The sequence below is a fragment of the Pleuronectes platessa genome, chromosome 24 (genome assembly GCF_947347685.1).
Source record: "Pleuronectes platessa chromosome 24, fPlePla1.1, whole genome shotgun sequence".
Taxonomy (NCBI): domain Eukaryota; kingdom Metazoa; phylum Chordata; class Actinopteri; order Pleuronectiformes; family Pleuronectidae; genus Pleuronectes; species Pleuronectes platessa.
In genome coordinates this window covers 392,358-409,231 of record NC_070649.1, presented here as the reverse complement: position 1 = coordinate 409,231, position 16,874 = coordinate 392,358, and the positions used below count along the sequence as shown (strand labels likewise).

Below are 16,874 nucleotides of genomic sequence, written 5' to 3'. Positions count from 1 at the left end.
ACTAACTATATTATATAATATTATGGTCAACAACATATATAGTGTTTGATATAAATTCTTAATGAATGGACACAGAAAGAAGAGCATCAATAATAATGTGTTTCTGAACCAATAGGATCACAAAGAAAAAAATGATCAAATCTATATAAAGATAAACTTCTCATCACGTGTGTGAAGATAAAAACATCTGGTGCAACAGGAAGAGAACACATGATGAAGATCTTCAGGATGAAGAGGAAGATGATTCTCTACAGTGAACCGTGTGTCCGCTGCAGTGACTCCACACTGAGGATGAATGAAGCTGCTCCACTCATTCAGCTCAACTAACAGCGCCACCCACAGGCCACCGGAGCTCACAGCAGCCTCTCACTTATAGTATACACTTTATTGATCATATATATGATCAATAAAGTGTATATATATATATAGGGTTAGGGTAATATGTTTATATATATATATATATATATAATTTATATTTTCAACAACATATAAACAAGCAACGTTAATACATTATTTATGAGCTCTATTTAAAACATATTGTATTTTTTCCTCTGGTTGTTTTTTGTCTTTATTTCCTTAGAAAATAAATATATTTTATTGTATATGTATATATATATATATATATATATATAATAAATAAACATTTGTTTTGGTGCAGAGGGGTGTGAGCCGTCGCAGCGTGATGACGTCACGTTGCCTTAGGAACAGCAGCGCGTCGGCTAGCTACAAGCTAACAGGGCTAGCTGTCAAACGTTGTGTTTGAAACTTCGCAGCGTTTGTTCGTCCGTGTTTTACCATCAACGAGTCGACGGACCCGACGGTTAACCGGTTAACGACACTTGTTTTACCCGCTGAAGTGAAGTGACTGTCGGATAAACAACGAATGACAGTCGCCTTGTGGTCCAAGGCGAGCTAACAGATGCTAACAGAGGCAAACAGGTGCTAACAGGTGCTAACAGAGGCTAGCAGGTGCTAATAGAGGCTAACAGAGGCTAGCAAGGTGGAAACTATGAAATCAGTTTCACCTGTAACACTTACAGTCACCTGCAGGAATAGTGTGACGCAATAAGTGAATTGTATCATATCCGTGTTTGATGACCACGTGACTCTTTATTGTGTTGATGTGTGTTGAACAGGGAACATGGAGTCTGTGTCCGAGCTGAAGAAACATCTGGAGCACGAAGATCTGAACCTGCAGCAGAAAGTCAGCTTGCTCAACAGCAGCGTCACGAGTGAGACAACATGACAACACTCAAACTGTTTCCTCCATCATCATCATCATCATCATCATCATCATCATTACATTTCATTTAGCTGAGGCTTTTATCCAAAGCAACTTACAGTAGGTGCATCAACCATGAGGGTACAGACCAAGAACAACAAGAATCAGGAAAGTGCAATTTCTTCAAAAATAAAGCAAAATTATAAAGTGCTTTAAGTAAGTGACATTTAAGTGCTACTAAAGTGTTAGTTTCATCCATCACGTCATCCCTTCATCATCTTCACTTCATCATCACTTCATCCCTTCATCATCTTCACTTCATCATCACTTTATCTCCTCTTTCATCACGTTGTCTAAAATGACAGGAAACTTTTCATTAATCCAAGTTGGCATCTTCAGACATTTGATTTTTTCTCTTAGCAACTACTAAAATATTACTTTCAAACAAATATAAAACTGATAAAAGTAGAACATCCACACATTGTATTTATCTGATTGATTAATAGATCATTAAAGTTGTCAGTTGATTCATTATCCTTGAGGTGAATTTGACCTTTATCCTTTGTAATGTCCCGCCCTCGTGTCTCTCAGACGTCCTGAACGTGGCGGCGCTTCAGACCGACAGCGCTGCGTTGCCTCGGGTGAAGGCGGAGCTTTATCACAGCGGCGTCCTGAGTCACTGTGTCCTCGTCCTCGCTCAGGACCCCAGAGAGCTGAGGAGCAGCTGGGGCGCCGCCGCCACCCTCGCCCGGCTCACCAGGTCCTCCTCACAGTGCACATCTCAATCTGTCCATTTATTCTAGTTTTCTAAATGTATATCCTCAATACACTTGATATCTGAGTGTATTTAAAGAAAAGTATGAACATTTAAAATGTTTTATAATAAAAAGTTGAAGTAAAGATGTAATGTTTGAGTTTTTTAAATATATGGAAGGTTAAAGGATTTACGTGTTTTGAATATCTTAAATTAGTTTTAAATGATTATATTTTGTCTAATTCTACTATAATATAATGTACTGACAGTTTAAATTGTCTCCTCAGCTCCTGCTGTGTTGGGTTTGACCCTGGTGAAGAATCAAAGGCCTTTTATAGGCTCCTCCTACCGTCAGTCGTGGACGGCCTCCTGTCATTGGCCAGTCAGCTGACGAGGCGGGCGGAGGTGAGTGAGCCTTGAAGATTGCTAGTGGACGTGTCTGACGTGAAAGTGATGGAGATGTGTGTGTGTGTCAGTGTGTGTCTCTGCTCAGGAAGGTGATGGACTCCGTCATGTGTCTGCTGGGAGGCCACACCCAGCTCACGACTCAGGGTGCGTCCTCTCACTCACGGCGCTCACTGACCTGATGCTGACAGACCTCGTGTTTACATCTGTCTCTGTCCAGTCCTCAGCTCCGCTCACTATGAGCAGATCCAGATGTGTGAGGACGTAACTGTGTCTCTGCTCTGTGTCCAGATGTGGATTCAAGTCTGCACAGCCAACAGGTGGCGCTCATGAGTTTACTGTCCACTGATCATTTATAGTTACTTACCTGCTTCATGTCCATGAGGTTAATTTAAGCCCCTCCCACTCTGCAGGAACTTCCTGTCCAGCCTGACTGACGACTCCGTCCTGTTGCTGCTGAACGAGGTCATCGGCCAATTAGCCGTCAGCTCCGACGTGGCGGTGGGAGGGGCCTCCGTCAAACTCATCCTCCTCATGGCCAATCAACTGCAGCTGCGTCTCAAGCCCCTCCTCCTCAACTTCAAAGGTCAGAGGTCGAACACGTCGACGACTGACAGCAACAGGAAGTTCTGTTCAGTTAAATGAACTGAAAGGTCAGAGGTCTCTCTCTCTCTCTCTCTCTCTCTCTCTCTCTCTCTCTCTCTCTCTCTCTCTCTCTCTGCAGGACTGGACGACCTGCTGGACAAGGACTGGAGGGGGCGTGGCATTGACCAGGACATGGACCAGCTAATTGAACTCCTCCAATCATACAGAGACACGACGAGTCCCTCTCAGGTTGGTCTGTCCCTATAACTGTGTGTGTAGAGTTGTGTAACTGTATCTCAATCTGTGTGTGTAATCAGGTTTGTACACTTTTGTAGAGTCATGTTGTTTTAGAACCAAGTGAAGGTACGATTACAGTTTTTGTCACTTTTTTCATGTGTTAAGTTAAAACACTGGATTCTTATTGGACGGCCTGCTGCCCTCTGACTCCTCCCCTCTCAGGTGAGTGCTGAGCGTGTGCGGGCGGCGTGTGTGATCCAGGCGTCATGGAGGTCGTATCAGACCCGGCGCCGCGTGAAGAGTCTGAACAGAGCTGTCGGTTCCCTGCAGAGGAGGTTCAGGTTCGACCGCTCAGCATCTGTCTGCAGCTGGAAACCTCTAATGTAACAGAGTATTTCTATGAAAACGTGTGTGTGTGTGTGTGTGTGTGTGTGTGTGTGTGTGTGTGTGTGTGTGTGTGTGTGTGTGTGTGTGTGTGTGTGTGTGTGTGTGTGTGTGTGTGTGTGTGTGTGTGTGTGTGTGTCAGGGCTCGGAGGAGGCAGCAGCAGCAACAGAAGGAGGCTCAGCAGTGGGAGGAGGAGCTGAAGTACCAGGTGAGCCTGCAGTACTGATCAGTTGCCCCCTGGTGGCTGGCTGCAGGATTGGTAATAAACCCTGCCTTCTCCATGTTAGCGGATGGGACATGGTTTAGAGTAAAGAGACGGGTTAGGGTTCTTATCGCTCTGATGTGTATTTAACGTGTGTGTGTATCAGGTGTGTGTGCGGCGCCTGCAGGCGAGGAGGGCGTTCCATCAGAAACAGAGACAACTGCTGCAGCTGCTTCCTCCTGGTAAAGAAACGCTGACTCGTCCTCGCTTGTCTCTCATTCGCCAGATTCAAGATCAATCTAGAAAAAGTGAAATGTCTTCTTCAAATCAAGCGACACTCAGCTGTGCTGGTTTTCAGACCAGGTGCAGTCGTACCTGAGGGAGTGCGAGCGGCGAGCGGCGGTCGTGATCCAGAGCATCTGGAGAGGCTCCAGAGAGCGGCGCCGCTACATCAGCTCCCAAAGAGACGAGCTGAGGCGCCATCGAGCCGCCAGGACGCTGCAGAGAGCGGTACTCACTCAGGAGGACGCCAGCGCCGACCGACCCGAACAAACACATGACTCATGCTGTCCACTCTCTCTTACAGGTGCGGCGCTTCCTGCAGAAAAGACGAGCGGCCAAAGCCCCGCCCACTGCACCGCTCTGGATTGGTCAGAAAGGTTTGACTGACAGTAGGAGGGTGGAGCTGAAGGCTCAGGTGGAGGAATACATCGCTGTGCATCGTGTAAGACGAGAAGATAGAAGCTCAGGATTTAAAAACTAAATGTCTTCATCAAAATAAAACCATCGTCTCTCTGTCTGTCTTCCTGTCTGTCTTCCTGTCTGTCTTCCTGTCTGTCTCTCTGTCCTCAGTCGTCCCGTGTGTCTCCAGGCGAGTGTGAGCGCCTCCATCAGGAGGTTCAGCTGCTGCTGTCGGAGCTGCAGAGCGGAGATGAGCGGAGGAGGGTGGAGCAGAGGATGGAGGCGCTGCTCGCTCACACACACACTCAGCTGGAGCTGCTCAGAGGTACACACACTCACACACGCACACACACACACACACACACACTCACAGACACACTCTCACACACCCACACTCACTCACTCAGTCACTCACTCACTCACTCACTAACACACACACTCACTCACTCACTCACTCACTCACTCACTCACTCACTCTCTCACACACACACACACTCACTCACTCACTCACTCACTCACTCACTCACTCACTCACTCACTCTCTCACACACACACACACACACTCACTCACTCACTCACTCACTCACTCACTCACTAACACTCACACACTAACTCACTCACTCACTAACACACACACACACACACACACACACTCACTCACTCACTCACTCACTCACTCACTCACTAACACTCACACACTAACTCACTCACTCACTAACATACACACACACTCACTCACTCACTCACTCACTCACTCACTCACACTCTCACACACACACCTGATCGCAGTTTTTTAGCGTTAATCAAATATCGGACTCTCTTCTTCTCTTTCACCACAGATGCCCCGCCCCTTTCCCTTGTCACGGCGCCAGTGGGCGAGGCCTTCCTCAGCCACTCAGGTCGCTGCGCCCTTCGCGCCCGTGACGCCCACAACGCGACGCTGCAGGCGAGCCGGCTCCCCTGGTGGAGGAGGCTGGAAGAGCCGGTGGACCCGCCCGACCCCGCCCACCTGTGGGAGCTGGAGGCGGAGTTTGGAGGACTGTTTGTTGGCGGCTCAGCTAACATTTAACGTGAAGACGCAGGTTCATCGCACACTGACGAGCACGAGACGAGACTGTGCTGCCACCTACTGTCGATCTCCAGAACTGACTCTGAGGTCCTCGTCCCATCGCTCTTCACTGTGCGAGGGTGACGGCGGCTGGAGTCTGGACAGAAGCTGAAACCATGACTCGGACGTTCTCTTCCTGATTGGTTCTTCTCAGTCACATGACTCGACCAGCGGTGAATCAAAGTGACGTTTTGTCTCCAGTGTTTATTTGACTTCATTCAGAAAGAGATGCTGCAGTAACAGTGTCAACCAGCAGAGGGCGCTGCTTCCTCACTGCAGCAGCTGTGATGATGGGAGTTTTTCTGTTTTATTTCCACTTGTCTATAAAGTTTTTTGAAGCCTTCGACTCAGTTGTTGTTATTGACGCCCTCTCAGTGATCAACCAGTGCAGAGTGTAGAGCTGCTGCTGGTCTCTGGTGTGGAACCAGCTGACCTGTGGGTCGATCCTCATTGATCCTGCTCAGAGCTTCAGGCAGCAGATGTTACATCAGCAGCCGTCGCTCGGCTGGAACGACACCGGAGCTCCGACTGTGAGTTTTAACTTTCATTAATATGAACTAAAGTTACAAAGGTAAGTACTTAATTAATACTTTTACTTAGGTAACGACTAACGAGTATTCTTACTTTCTGATTACTGTAAAACAGGACGTGTGTCTCCTCAGTTTTATGTGTTAGTTCTTAAAACACGATTTTAAATACAAATACAAATCAAGAATATTCCTGACAAAACTGATTATGAACTTTATAACAATCACATAAAATAGTACATGAAATTTAACATTTTATAATATTATCATTTTAAAATGTCTCAGACAGGGAAAGAGAAACAGAAATATTATAGACTCTTTACTGAATATATATTATTGTAAAACATTGTGTTGCTGGAGGTTTCCTCCTGACTGAACTTTATCTTCTGGGCCTGAAGTGAAGGAGCTAAGATGCAGAGGAATGTGGAGGAGAAGTTTTAAACTCCTGCTTTTCATTTTCTCTCTCCGCTCACTCTCTCCATCCATCTCCTCCTTCTCCTCTTCCTCAGGCCGTCTGCTCCTCCTCTCTGCTCCTCCTCTCTGCTCCTCCTCTCAGGACGACTCCAGGTCACCGCTGAGATGTCAGGGACGCTGCCCAGGTTTCCCAGTATGCCCACTATGCCCACTATGCCCACTATGCCCAGGTTTCCCAGTATGCCCAGTATGCCCACTATGCCCAGGGGGGTGAAGCTGCCGAGGGCTGTTGCCATGCCGACTGTATCCCAGGCTCATCGGAGGATGCTGCTGGACCGCTGCTCCGTCCTGGACCATCAGACACCTGAAGGTAACAGACAGTACTACAGACAACACTACAGACAACACTACAGACAGCCCTACAGACAGCACTACAGACAGCCCTACAGACAGCACTACAGACAACATTACAGACAGCACTACAGACAGCCCTACAGACAGCACTACAGACAGCACTACAGAGTGAAACCACAGGAAGGAGAAGAGGAATCTGAGCTGAGATCAGTGTGTGAACCAGGGAGAAGCTGCTTGAAAACACAGAATGAAGAATGATGATGTCACAGCTGAAAAGTGATTTTACTTCTTTACTCGTTTTTGCTTTAAATCTCCACGTGAATGGATGAAGATAATAATCAGTAGCAGATTGATATCCAGTCACGGTGCTGATGGACTGAAGCTTCTCATACAAACACAAACTCAGGGTTTCATATCGAGGAGCTTTTCTCTGCAGGTTTCTGATCTATGGTTTTTTTCAGTTTGTGCTGGAACGATAAATAAATCCAGAGCAGATTACAGAGCTGAGCTGCTGCACATGTCCCGGATCACGAGCACACACAGAAACACGTCCAGGCTTTAGAGCCGGAATATTCACCACTTCACTCTGTGACAACACACAACAGTGTTCCATTCAAACGGGAACATCGCACAACAACCACAAGTCGACGAGGGTTTCTACTGTGAATGACAGGAGGCGTGTCCTGAGTGTGTGTGTGTGTGTGTGTGTGTGTCTGTGTGTGTGTGTGGGGTTGTGTGTGTGTGTGTGTGTGTGGGGGGTTGTGTGTGTGTGTGTGTGTGTGTGTGGTTGTGTGTGTGTGTGTGTGTGTGTGTGTGGTTGTGTGTGTGTGTGTGTGTGTGTGTGTGTGTGTGTGTGTGTGTGTGTGTGTGTGTGGGGGGGGGGGTTGTGTGTGTGTGTGTGGTTGTGTGTGTGTGTGTGTGTGTGTGTGTGTGGTTGTGTGTGTGTGTGAAGGATTAACTTCAGTCAGGACAGTTGGATGTTGAGCTGTCGGAGTCGTCTTCATGTACGGTGAGAAATATTTTAATATTAATCATATTTTTCTTTATTTTCAGAATGTTGTTGAGACGTTTAAATAATTTATGTGTAAGTTCCACATATGTGTGATTTAAGGTTTCGTCTTGTTATATAATAATTACATATCATCCTCCAATAAGAGATCTTGACTTTATAGTCAGTTTTTTAACCTTTAAATTTCATGAATTTATCTGTTAATTATGATAAATAGTCATCTCATTAAAATGTCAATTTAATGTTATAATCAAAGATAAATTTGTACATATATTATTCACAATTTAACGTCTTTTAAAGCTTTCAATGAACCCAGATGTCCCCACTTTGTCAAATTTATGAAATGAGTGAATTCTATTAAATACATGAATATTTCTTACTCTGTTATTAAATCAGTTAATTACTGAATTTAAGTCTTTTCACAGTTTGGTCTCATGTGAAAGTTTCCTTATGATGAGTTCAAATCTAAATTAGTAGAAATAACTTGATGTGACCTTCAATGAAGAAATTAACTTTAATCACAATGTGTTGATGATTATAATTTATAATCACATCCTCATAATGTGGGACTTTCACAGACTCAGTGCCTTGCTCAGCGGCACTGTGGAACATCACATGTCACAACTTGGGGATTGAACCTGTGTCATCTTTAAGCCCTGCCAACAAAAAACAACAACATAAACACATTACGCAACAACAAGCGAGCGCAGGATTAAGATGTGCTGTAGTGTGTGTGTGTGAGTGTGTGTGTGTGGTGGTGGGGGGGGGGGGGGTCTCTTTAATCTCCAAAAACCATTAAATTAAAGAAAAAGAAGGTTAAAGTCCACAGACTCACTACTGCCCCCATGTGGCTGGGATGTGGATGTGTCCAGGTCTGTGCGGCTGCTGCTGGGCGTTACGTCCTCGCTACAAGAGACTGGTTGATAACATCTTCCCAGAAGACCCCGAGGTTAACACACACACACACACACACACACAACAACACAATTCTTTCTTTCTATCCATGTGTTTGATGTTGGTTTTCTCTTTGATCTAACGGTTGTGTTCAGGATGGGCTGGTGAAAGCCAACATGGAGAAGTTGACGTTCTTCGCTCTGTCGGCGCCGGAGAAGCTGGATCGAATCGCTGCGTACCTGTCCGAGCGTCTGACCCGGGAACTGAACCGCCACCGCTACGGGTCCGCACACACACACACACTGACACACACACAGTGTTACTGCGCTGAGTATTAATGTAATCTGTTACTTCCAGGTACGTGTGCATAGCGATGGAGGCGCTGGAGCAGCTGCTGTTAGCGTGTCACTGTCAGAGCATCAACCTGCTGGTGGAGAGTTTCCTCCGGACTCTGCGTCTGCTGCTGGAGGCCGACAAGCCGCACCTGCACATCCTGGCCACCAGCTCTGTACGACACACAACTCTGTTCCACACACACAACGCTGCACCACCACACAACTCTGTTCCACACACACAGCCCTGCACCACACAACGCTGTACCACACACACAACTCTGTACGACACACAACTCTGTTCCACACACACAACGCTGCACCACACACACAGCGCTGCACCACACAACGCTGTACCACACACACAACTCTGTACGACACACACAACTCTGTACCACACACACAACTCTGTACCACCACACAACTCTGTACGACACACACAGCCCTGCATAATACACACAACTCTGTACCACACACACAACTCTGTACCACCACACAACTCTGTTCCACACACACAACGCTGTACCACACACACAACTCTGTACCACACACACAGCCCTGCACCACACAACGTTGTACCACACACACAACTCTGTACGACACACACAGCCCTGCATAATACACACAACTCTGTACCGCACACACAACGCTGCACCACACACACAACGCTGTACCACACACACAACTCTGTACCACACACACAACTCTGTACCACACACACAACTCTGTACCACACACACAACTCTGTACCACACTCTGACACACAACTCTTTAAAAGAAAAGAAAATGAAGACAGAGCGAGAGCTTCTCATTGGAGGAAACAGAGATCAGAGTCATTTATATGGACTTTGATATTTAATAAAGTTTATCTACACACACACACACACACACACACACACACCCACAGGGATTAACAGTGTGTGTACAGCAGGTTCACTCCTGCAAAGACAAGCAGGAATTGTTTTCATGTGTGTGTGTCTGCGTGATTAATTGGTCACATGATCAGAAACATCATGATGATGTCAGAGAATGAGGTCATTTAGTGATGTAATGAAATAACCCAAACAATAAGGTTCGATACGATCCACAGCTTATTGTTATGATCCATAGAGATGATGTCATTGTGATCATTAACTATAAGCTGGTCTGTTCTCTCTGTTCAGTTCGTGAAGTTTGCGAACATCGAGGAGGACACGCCCTCTTACCACCGCAGCTACGACTTCTTCGTGTCCCGCTTCAGTCAGATGTGTCACTCACAGCACGAGGACGAGGACACCAGGACCGAGTGAGTGTCCCCCTCTGAGATCCGTCCTCCAGTCCCCTTCACATCCTGAAGCTGCTCTCAGGTTGACCAGTGTGTGTGTGTGTGTGTGTGTGTGTGTGTGTGTGTGTGTGTGTGTGTGTGTGTGTGTGTGTCAGGATCCGCGTGTCGGGGATCCGTGGTCTTCAGGGCGTCGTCAGGAAGACGGTGGACGACGAGCTGCAGGTGAACATTTGGGAGCCTCGTCACATGGAGCAGATTGTCCCCGCCCTGCTGGTCAACCTGCAGCAGCACACACACCCCGACAGGTACACACACACACACAGAGAGAGACACACACACACACATTTCAGATATTTTTAATTTTATAAAAAATTGAACATGGAAAATTAAGAGAAATCGATCCTGTGTGTGTCTGTGTGTGTGTGTGTCTCTCTCTCTCTATGTGTGTGTGTCTCTCTCTCTATGTGTGTGTGTCTCTCTCTGTGTGTGTGTGCAGTGAGTCTCCAGCAGAGCAGACTGAAGTGTGTTTCAGGGAGCTGTTCGGTCGAGCTGCTTATGGACACATCAACAACGCAATCAGACCTGTGCTCATGTAAGAAACACACAATGCTCTGTGGTAGTATTACAGTACATACACAGTAGTACTAGCAAGAGTATTAGTACAGTACAAAGAACTAGTATCAGTATGTAAACTGTGTGTGTCCAGGCACCTGGACAGTCACAGTCTTTGGGAAGGACGAAGTTTTGCTGTTCGGTGTTTTCAGATCATCATGTACTCCATCCAGGTGAGTTCTACTCTTAATACTACAGCCTGTACTCTGAAGTACTCTGAAGTCCTCTGGAGTACTGACACTAGGTTCACTTGGGCCAGGAGGTGGCGCTACAGTCTAACACTGGATCAATCTATTTGCATTTGAACTCAGAGGAAACAGTCCTCATTAGTGTATATGACATCATCATGTAACGGTTGGAGTTTGTCTCTGGACCTTCGTGTCTCCGTGGTTTGGACCGTGTCCTCAGTCCCAGCACTCCCACCTGGTGATCCAGCAGCTGTTGGGCCACCTGGACGCCAACAGTCGGAGTCCGGCCTCGGTCCGAGCCGGGATCGTAGAGGTTCTGTCCGAGGCCGCCGTCATCGAGGCGACGGGTTCTGTCGGTCAGTCGCATGTTTTCAAATCTGCCCTCACACACGTGGGAGATGTTCTGAGCTGGTCTTTAAATCTGCCGCCAGGTCCCGCGGTGCTGGAGGTCTTCAACACGCTGCTGCGGCAGCTCCGGCAGAGCGTGGACTACCAGCTGACCGGATACTACGACAACACAGGCAAACACAGAACCACGTCCCTGGAGGAGAAGACGCTGCAGGACGCCGTCATCAAGACCATCGGTGAGCTCCAGAGCAGCTTCACTTCCTGTCCCAGTCGAACACTGGAAAGTCGGTCGCCTCATTCGATGTCGTTTCTTCAGGATCCTTCGCCAACACACTTCCTGTCTACCAGAGGTCAGAGGTCATGCTGTTCATCATGGGGAAGATCCCTGTTCCTGGAATCTACCCCGCCCTGGGGTTGCCCAACGCCGGGTCAGACGCCACTTCTGGAATGAACATGTCTACGTTGATTGAATCATGAAGATGACTCATCTGTATAATACATAATTCATAAGTGTCAAAGAGTTTCAAAGTGATAGAACGTGTCGTCACCTTGTGTCTCAGGTTCGAAGGAAGCAGAATGATCCAAGTGATGCTGTTGAAGTCGCTGCTGCAGGTGAAGAAGACAAATGAATAAAGATGGACGACACGTCTCCACTTCCTCCTTCAACAGAAATGCCAAAATATCCCAGAGACAAAGCGTTTATGACCTTTATCGTGACCAGCCACCAGGGGGCAGTCTAGAAGCTTCTGTTGAAGGAGCTGTCATGTTGTCCATCTTACGCTCCATGCTACAGACACGTTTTGTTGTGTAGTTCCTCCGTCAGGCACCCTGTGACCTCTGCCCCCCCCCCCCCCCCCAGGTGGCGGAGCGTTATGAAAGCAGTAACCTGTTGATGGCGCTGCCCTCGTCCTTCCTGGAGCCTCTGCTGTCCTTCCCTCTGATGGAGGACCCTGACATCCGTCTGCTGGTTCTCTCCATCCTCACCTCGCTCATAGACCGGCGCCACAACGCCGCCAGGCTCCAGGCAGCCAGGTCAGAAACCCAACCATCCCAGTGGGACGCCACCCTGTGGCTGACTCGTGTTACTGCACACTGACACAGTGTGTGTGTGTGTCCACAGTGCGGTGTTGGACGTCTCGCTGTTGGAGCTGAAGGACTCGTGCTCTCGACAGGACGTCCTGTTCATGAGGAAGGTATGAGAGGTTTGTGATGACATCATCAAACACCGCGACAGCCATTTCTTTTAGTTCAAATGTGTGTGTGTGTGTGTGTGTGTGTGTGCGTGTGCATGTGTGTGCAGCACGCTCAACGTCTCTACAGACATGTGTACTTGGCGTGTAAGGAGGAGAGCAGTGGGCGGGGCCACTATCAGGCTCTCTTCACCCTATTGGCCGTCCTGAGTGTGGAACTGGCCAATGAGGAGGTGGTGGTGGATCTGATCCGATTGGTCCTCGCTCTGCAGGTGAAGATGATGGAAATGATGAAGATGAAGATGATGAAATGTTCTCTCTGACTCTTCGACTCTGCGATTGGCTGCTCAGGAGCTGGCGTTGTCCAATCAGGAGTCCCTCTCTGTGTTTAACCGCTGTGGCGTTCATGGCGTCTGCGCCGCCTTCCTCAGTCTGCTGTCACAGCTGGGCCCGCCCCTTCACCTGCACGTCACACAGGTGATAGACAGTCGCCACAGAGACGCTCCTCACCTGCTGCCTCAACACGTCCTCGCTGACAAACCCAGGTAGAGAGAGAGAGAGAGAGAGAGAGAGAGAGAGAGAGAGAGAGAGAGAGAGAGAGAGAGAGAGAGAGAGAGAGAGAGAGAGAGAGAGAGAGACTTCTATTAAATAAATCAATTCACATCATCATGTGAATTGATTCATTGATGTATCTGTCTGTCTGTGTGTCTGTCTGTCTGTGTGTGTGTGTGTGTCTGTGTGTGTGTCTGTGTGTGTGTCAGTGTGTGTGTCAGTCTACCAGAAGGTGATCTGAAGGTGGACGACACTCTTCTCTTCGTCCAATCAAAGATGTGCGAGGCTCTGTCAGGAAGCAGCTACAGTTCACACGCTGAACGCATCAACACACCGTACACACCTCAGCTGACAGGTACACACACACACACACCCTGACACACAAACACAGCCACGCACAATGTTTATGTATGTGTGTTATTGACTATGTGTGTTTCAGACGAGGATCGACTCTCGAGGAGGAAAAGTGTTGGAGATATCGTCTCTCTACAGATGGACATGGACGCTCAGTACTGTCCTGATACACAGCAGGTGTCTCTCTACCTCTCTCTCTTTCTGTCTCTCTCTCTCTCTCCCTCTCTGTTTTTCTGTCTCTCTCTATGTCTCTCTCTCTCTCTACCTCTCTCTTTATGTCTCTCTTTCTCTGTCTCTCTCTGTCTCTCTCTCTCTTTATGTCTCTCTCTGTCTTTCTGTCTCCCTCTACCTCTCTCTCTCTCTCTCTCTGTCTCTCTCTCTCTCTCTCTACCTCTCTCTCTCTCTACCTCTCTCTCTCTCTCTGTCTCTCTGTCTCTCTCTCTCTCCCTCTCTCTTTATGTCTCTCTCTGTCTTTCTGTCTCCCTCTCTCTCTCTCTCTCTCTCTCTCTCTCTACCTCTCTCTCTCTCTCTCTCTCTCTTTCTCTACCTCTCTCTCTCTCTCTCTCTACCTCTCTCTCTTTCTGTCTGTCTCTCTCTCTGTCTCTCTGTCTCTCTCTCTCTCCCTCTCTCTCCCTCTATCTCTCTGTCTTTCTGTCTCCCTCTCTCCCTCTCTCTCTCTCTCTCTACCTCTCTCTCTCTCTCTCTCTCTCTCTCTTTCTCTACCTCTCTCTCTCTCTCTCTCTCTCTCTCTCTGACAACATGTTTCTCTCTGTTTCCTGTAGAAACCTCAGATGGAGCAAATTACTTTTGAAACTCTTAAAAACGCCATCGGTGAGTAATCGATGTAAAACCGTGACATCACTTCCTGTTTGGTTCATTATGAATTTGACGTTACTGAAACGTGTTAAATGAAACATACAATGTTTTTTTACTTGATGTGTATTTTCTGATTTGCCAGTGACACCTAGTGGCCTGGAGCTATTATGTCCTCAGGTCGTCAGTTTATTGTTGTGAACACGATATTTTGAGAAATCCTTGAGAGAACATGTTTTGATCTGGTCCATGTGTTGACCTGGACTCACTCCCTGTCGTCCAGAGGACAGAGGAGGCGTGGAGGAGGAGGAGAGGAGGAAGAGGAGGGAGGTGGTGGAGAGGTTTCAGACGGCGCCGTTTGAGGAGATCGCCGCTCACTGTGGAGCGAAGGTGATTATTACTGATCAGTAACATTATTGATCCAAAGCTGATAGAGGAGAGTTAACCCTGGAGTGGTTTCCTCTGTGCAGACGGCGTCTCTCCAGTCCAAGCTGGATCAGGTCTTTGAGTTGATCATCCGTCCTCCTCCGTCTCCGTCCGGTCACTCGCCGCCTCGCTCCACGCCGCTCTACGAGATGAAGTTCCCCGACCTCTGTGTCTATTAGACGCCAGGACTCAAACTCTGAGTTCCTGTGACGTGACACGAGGATGCACCTGAGCTCTGACTCCCTTCAGTCCATCTGTAGAAGGATTTATAGTTGTTTTAATTCAGTGACTGATTTCTGTTTCCTGTTGTTGTGTCTGTGAGTCACGTTTGATGTCAGAGGTAAATCTGTTCACTCTGTGGAGCACAATAAAATACTGATATCAATTATTGATTGATTGATTTATTCAACAGCTAAGATGATCAGCTGATCAACAGCAATGTCTCTAAATATTGATCCTGATCTATGACCTGATTTTATTCATTGTTTAATGTTTGTCGTCACCAGGAAAAGAAAAGATTTGTGATCGACCAATCACAGCTCAGGGAATGGTGAGGATCCTGTTTGTATATATTTACGTCTATATACATATATGATGTATGTACTGTATGTGACGATATGAACGCTGCCACCTTGTGGTGATGAAGTGTTGAAATGAGACGTTTACATTCCTCTTTATGATTGAATCACTTTTAACTGTTACAAGCAGCTTAGCTTCACTGATTAGCGACAGATACAATGTTAGCATGTGTTCTGTGGTTGTGTATGTGAAACAGGAAACGTCTCTTCGGTTGCTTGCAAATAACTTTTATGATTTCATCAAATGTACAGAAATTTACATGAATCAATAAATATCAAAACACTGTCTCCTCCCTCTCTCTCTCTCTCTCTCTCTCTCTCTCTCTCTCTCTCCCAGTCATTCAGGATCAGCAGTTTCTTTCTCCATCACTAACTAGCTTCTTCGGCCAATCAGAGCTGCTCGCGGCCTGTCGATGCTCTGTGTAAAACGTTCACTGCCCCCCCGTCCGGCCCCTTCACTTCTCCTGCTGTCCATCTTTGTTGAAGACGTTCTTGAAGAGCATGAGCAGCGGCCTCTGGCTGCGCTCGTCCCAGCTCTTCATGAAGCCGCCGTAGCGTTTGGCGGCGGGGGGGCTGCCCCAGCGAAAATGCTTCATCTTGTAGGAACCATCTTTTTTGTCCTGGACTCCACCCAGGGGCTGCTCCTCCTCCTCTTCCCCTGCCTCCTCCATCACTTCCTGGGCCTTCTCCTCCACCTCCGCTGCTGCTAACAGCTCATTGACCAACTCCCGCCTCCTCATCTCGCCGGGGAAAACCTCAGCAGACTCCTCCTCCACGCCGTTGGAGGTGTAGACTTTGATTGGGCGGCGCTTGCGGCCGACGGGCTTCCCCCAACGGAAGTGCTCCATGGAGTAGGAGCGTTTGGAAGAGGAGGGCGGCAGGGCGAAGGGGGAGGAGTCTGACAGAGAGAGAGGCTGGAGGTGGGAGGGGCCTGGGATGACGGGCGTCTCATCGGTGAGGTCAGAGTGACAGAGCTTGATACACTCCTGCAGGAAGAGACACACATCAGTGAGTGTGTGTGTGCGTGTGTCTGTGTGTGTGTGTGTGTGTATGTGTGTGTGTTACCATCATGCTTCTCTCATCGTTCACTTCCTGACAGCTCGGATGCTCCCAGCACTGACTGACAGCTCCTCTGGCCCCGCCCACAACCACCACAGCCACCAATAACCACACAGGACACATTCTCCTGCCGACCAATCAGAGACGGGGACACACATTAGGGATGCGCAAAGTATTTCATTCATTTACCTTCAAATGTGTCTTTGTTTATTGTATTTGACATTAATTTCTACAAGTTCCTATTTGAATATTTGTTTCATCAAAGGATCTAATTATTTTATATTTGACCTTATTTTATAGTTTAGTGATTTTAATTTAATAAAAGCTTCTGTGTTCGAAGCTAAAATTGACTCCAGCTCCTCAAGGGGCACATGGATGATG

The 16,874-nt window shown here is 47.6% G+C and overlaps 3 protein-coding genes across 4 annotated transcripts; 2 read left to right on the top strand and 1 right to left on the bottom strand.

Annotated features, from left to right (window-relative positions):
* Positions 1–671: 671 nt before the first annotated feature.
* Positions 672–5,925, top strand: LOC128430937 (IQ calmodulin-binding motif-containing protein 1). Its single transcript, XM_053417075.1, has 15 exons — positions 672–907; positions 1,137–1,232; positions 1,814–1,982; positions 2,264–2,381; positions 2,453–2,528; positions 2,602–2,701; positions 2,795–2,967; positions 3,106–3,215; positions 3,426–3,544; positions 3,730–3,796; positions 3,957–4,032; positions 4,149–4,300; positions 4,377–4,514; positions 4,643–4,796; positions 5,311–5,925. The coding sequence occupies exons 2-15, from the start codon at positions 1,142–1,144 to the stop codon at positions 5,538–5,540; spliced, it is 1,773 nt and encodes a 590-aa protein (XP_053273050.1). The 5' UTR covers positions 672–907; positions 1,137–1,141; the 3' UTR covers positions 5,541–5,925.
* Positions 5,926–6,685: 760 nt separating this feature from the next.
* On the top strand, positions 6,686–15,244 carry LOC128430936 (protein EFR3 homolog B). 2 transcript variants are annotated; one of them, XM_053417073.1, is made up of 21 exons: positions 6,686–6,890; positions 8,756–8,832; positions 8,933–9,060; positions 9,135–9,285; positions 10,273–10,394; positions 10,529–10,678; positions 10,870–10,965; positions 11,080–11,158; positions 11,394–11,529; positions 11,605–11,757; positions 11,838–11,949; positions 12,082–12,133; positions 12,381–12,553; positions 12,642–12,714; positions 12,822–12,983; positions 13,063–13,256; positions 13,485–13,618; positions 13,703–13,794; positions 14,400–14,448; positions 14,714–14,820; positions 14,901–15,244. In XM_053417073.1, exons 1-21 carry the CDS (start codon positions 6,686–6,688, stop codon positions 15,033–15,035), a joined length of 2,580 nt encoding a protein of 859 aa, XP_053273048.1. In that variant the 3' UTR covers positions 15,036–15,244. The 2 variants fall into 2 exon arrangements, with proteins under 2 accessions (XP_053273048.1, XP_053273049.1); XM_053417074.1 differs by lacking the exon at positions 6,686–6,890 and adding an exon at positions 7,877–7,883.
* Positions 15,245–15,889: 645 nt separating this feature from the next.
* Positions 15,890–16,616, bottom strand: LOC128430933 (pro-opiomelanocortin-like). The gene is made up of 2 exons (XM_053417069.1): positions 16,500–16,616; positions 15,890–16,420 (listed from the first exon to the last, which is right to left on the bottom strand). Exons 1-2 carry the CDS (start codon positions 16,614–16,616, stop codon positions 15,890–15,892), a joined length of 648 nt encoding a protein of 215 aa, XP_053273044.1.
* Between the last annotated feature and the right edge of the window lie 258 nt (positions 16,617–16,874).

What these genes read in the sequence shown, in the direction of transcription:
- LOC128430937 (XM_053417075.1), top strand. Translation starts at nt 1,142, where the DNA reads ATGGAGTCTGTGTCCGAGCTGAAGAAACATCTGGAGCACGAAGATCTG. An exon ending in ACACGACGAGTCCCTCTCAG is followed by an intron (nt 3,216 to 3,425) that starts GTTGGTCTGTCC and finishes CTCCCCTCTCAG; the next exon opens with GTGAGTGCTGAGCGTGTGCG. An exon ending in TCCCTGCAGAGGAGGTTCAG is followed by an intron (nt 3,545 to 3,729) that starts GTTCGACCGCTC and finishes TGTGTGTGTCAG; the next exon opens with GGCTCGGAGGAGGCAGCAGC.
- LOC128430936 (XM_053417073.1), top strand. Translation starts at nt 6,686, where the DNA reads ATGTCAGGGACGCTGCCCAGGTTTCCCAGTATGCCCACTATGCCCACT. An exon ending in CTGAACCGCCACCGCTACGG is followed by an intron (nt 9,061 to 9,134) that starts GTCCGCACACAC and finishes TGTTACTTCCAG; the next exon opens with GTACGTGTGCATAGCGATGG. An exon ending in GTCCTCGCTGACAAACCCAG is followed by an intron (nt 13,257 to 13,484) that starts GTAGAGAGAGAG and finishes TGTGTGTGTCAG; the next exon opens with TCTACCAGAAGGTGATCTGA.
- LOC128430933 (XM_053417069.1), bottom strand. Translation starts at nt 16,616, where the DNA reads ATGTGTCCTGTGTGGTTATTGGTGGCTGTGGTGGTTGTGGGCGGGGCC. An exon ending in ACGATGAGAGAAGCATGATG is followed by an intron (nt 16,421 to 16,499) that starts GTAACACACACA and finishes CTCTTCCTGCAG; the next exon opens with GAGTGTATCAAGCTCTGTCA.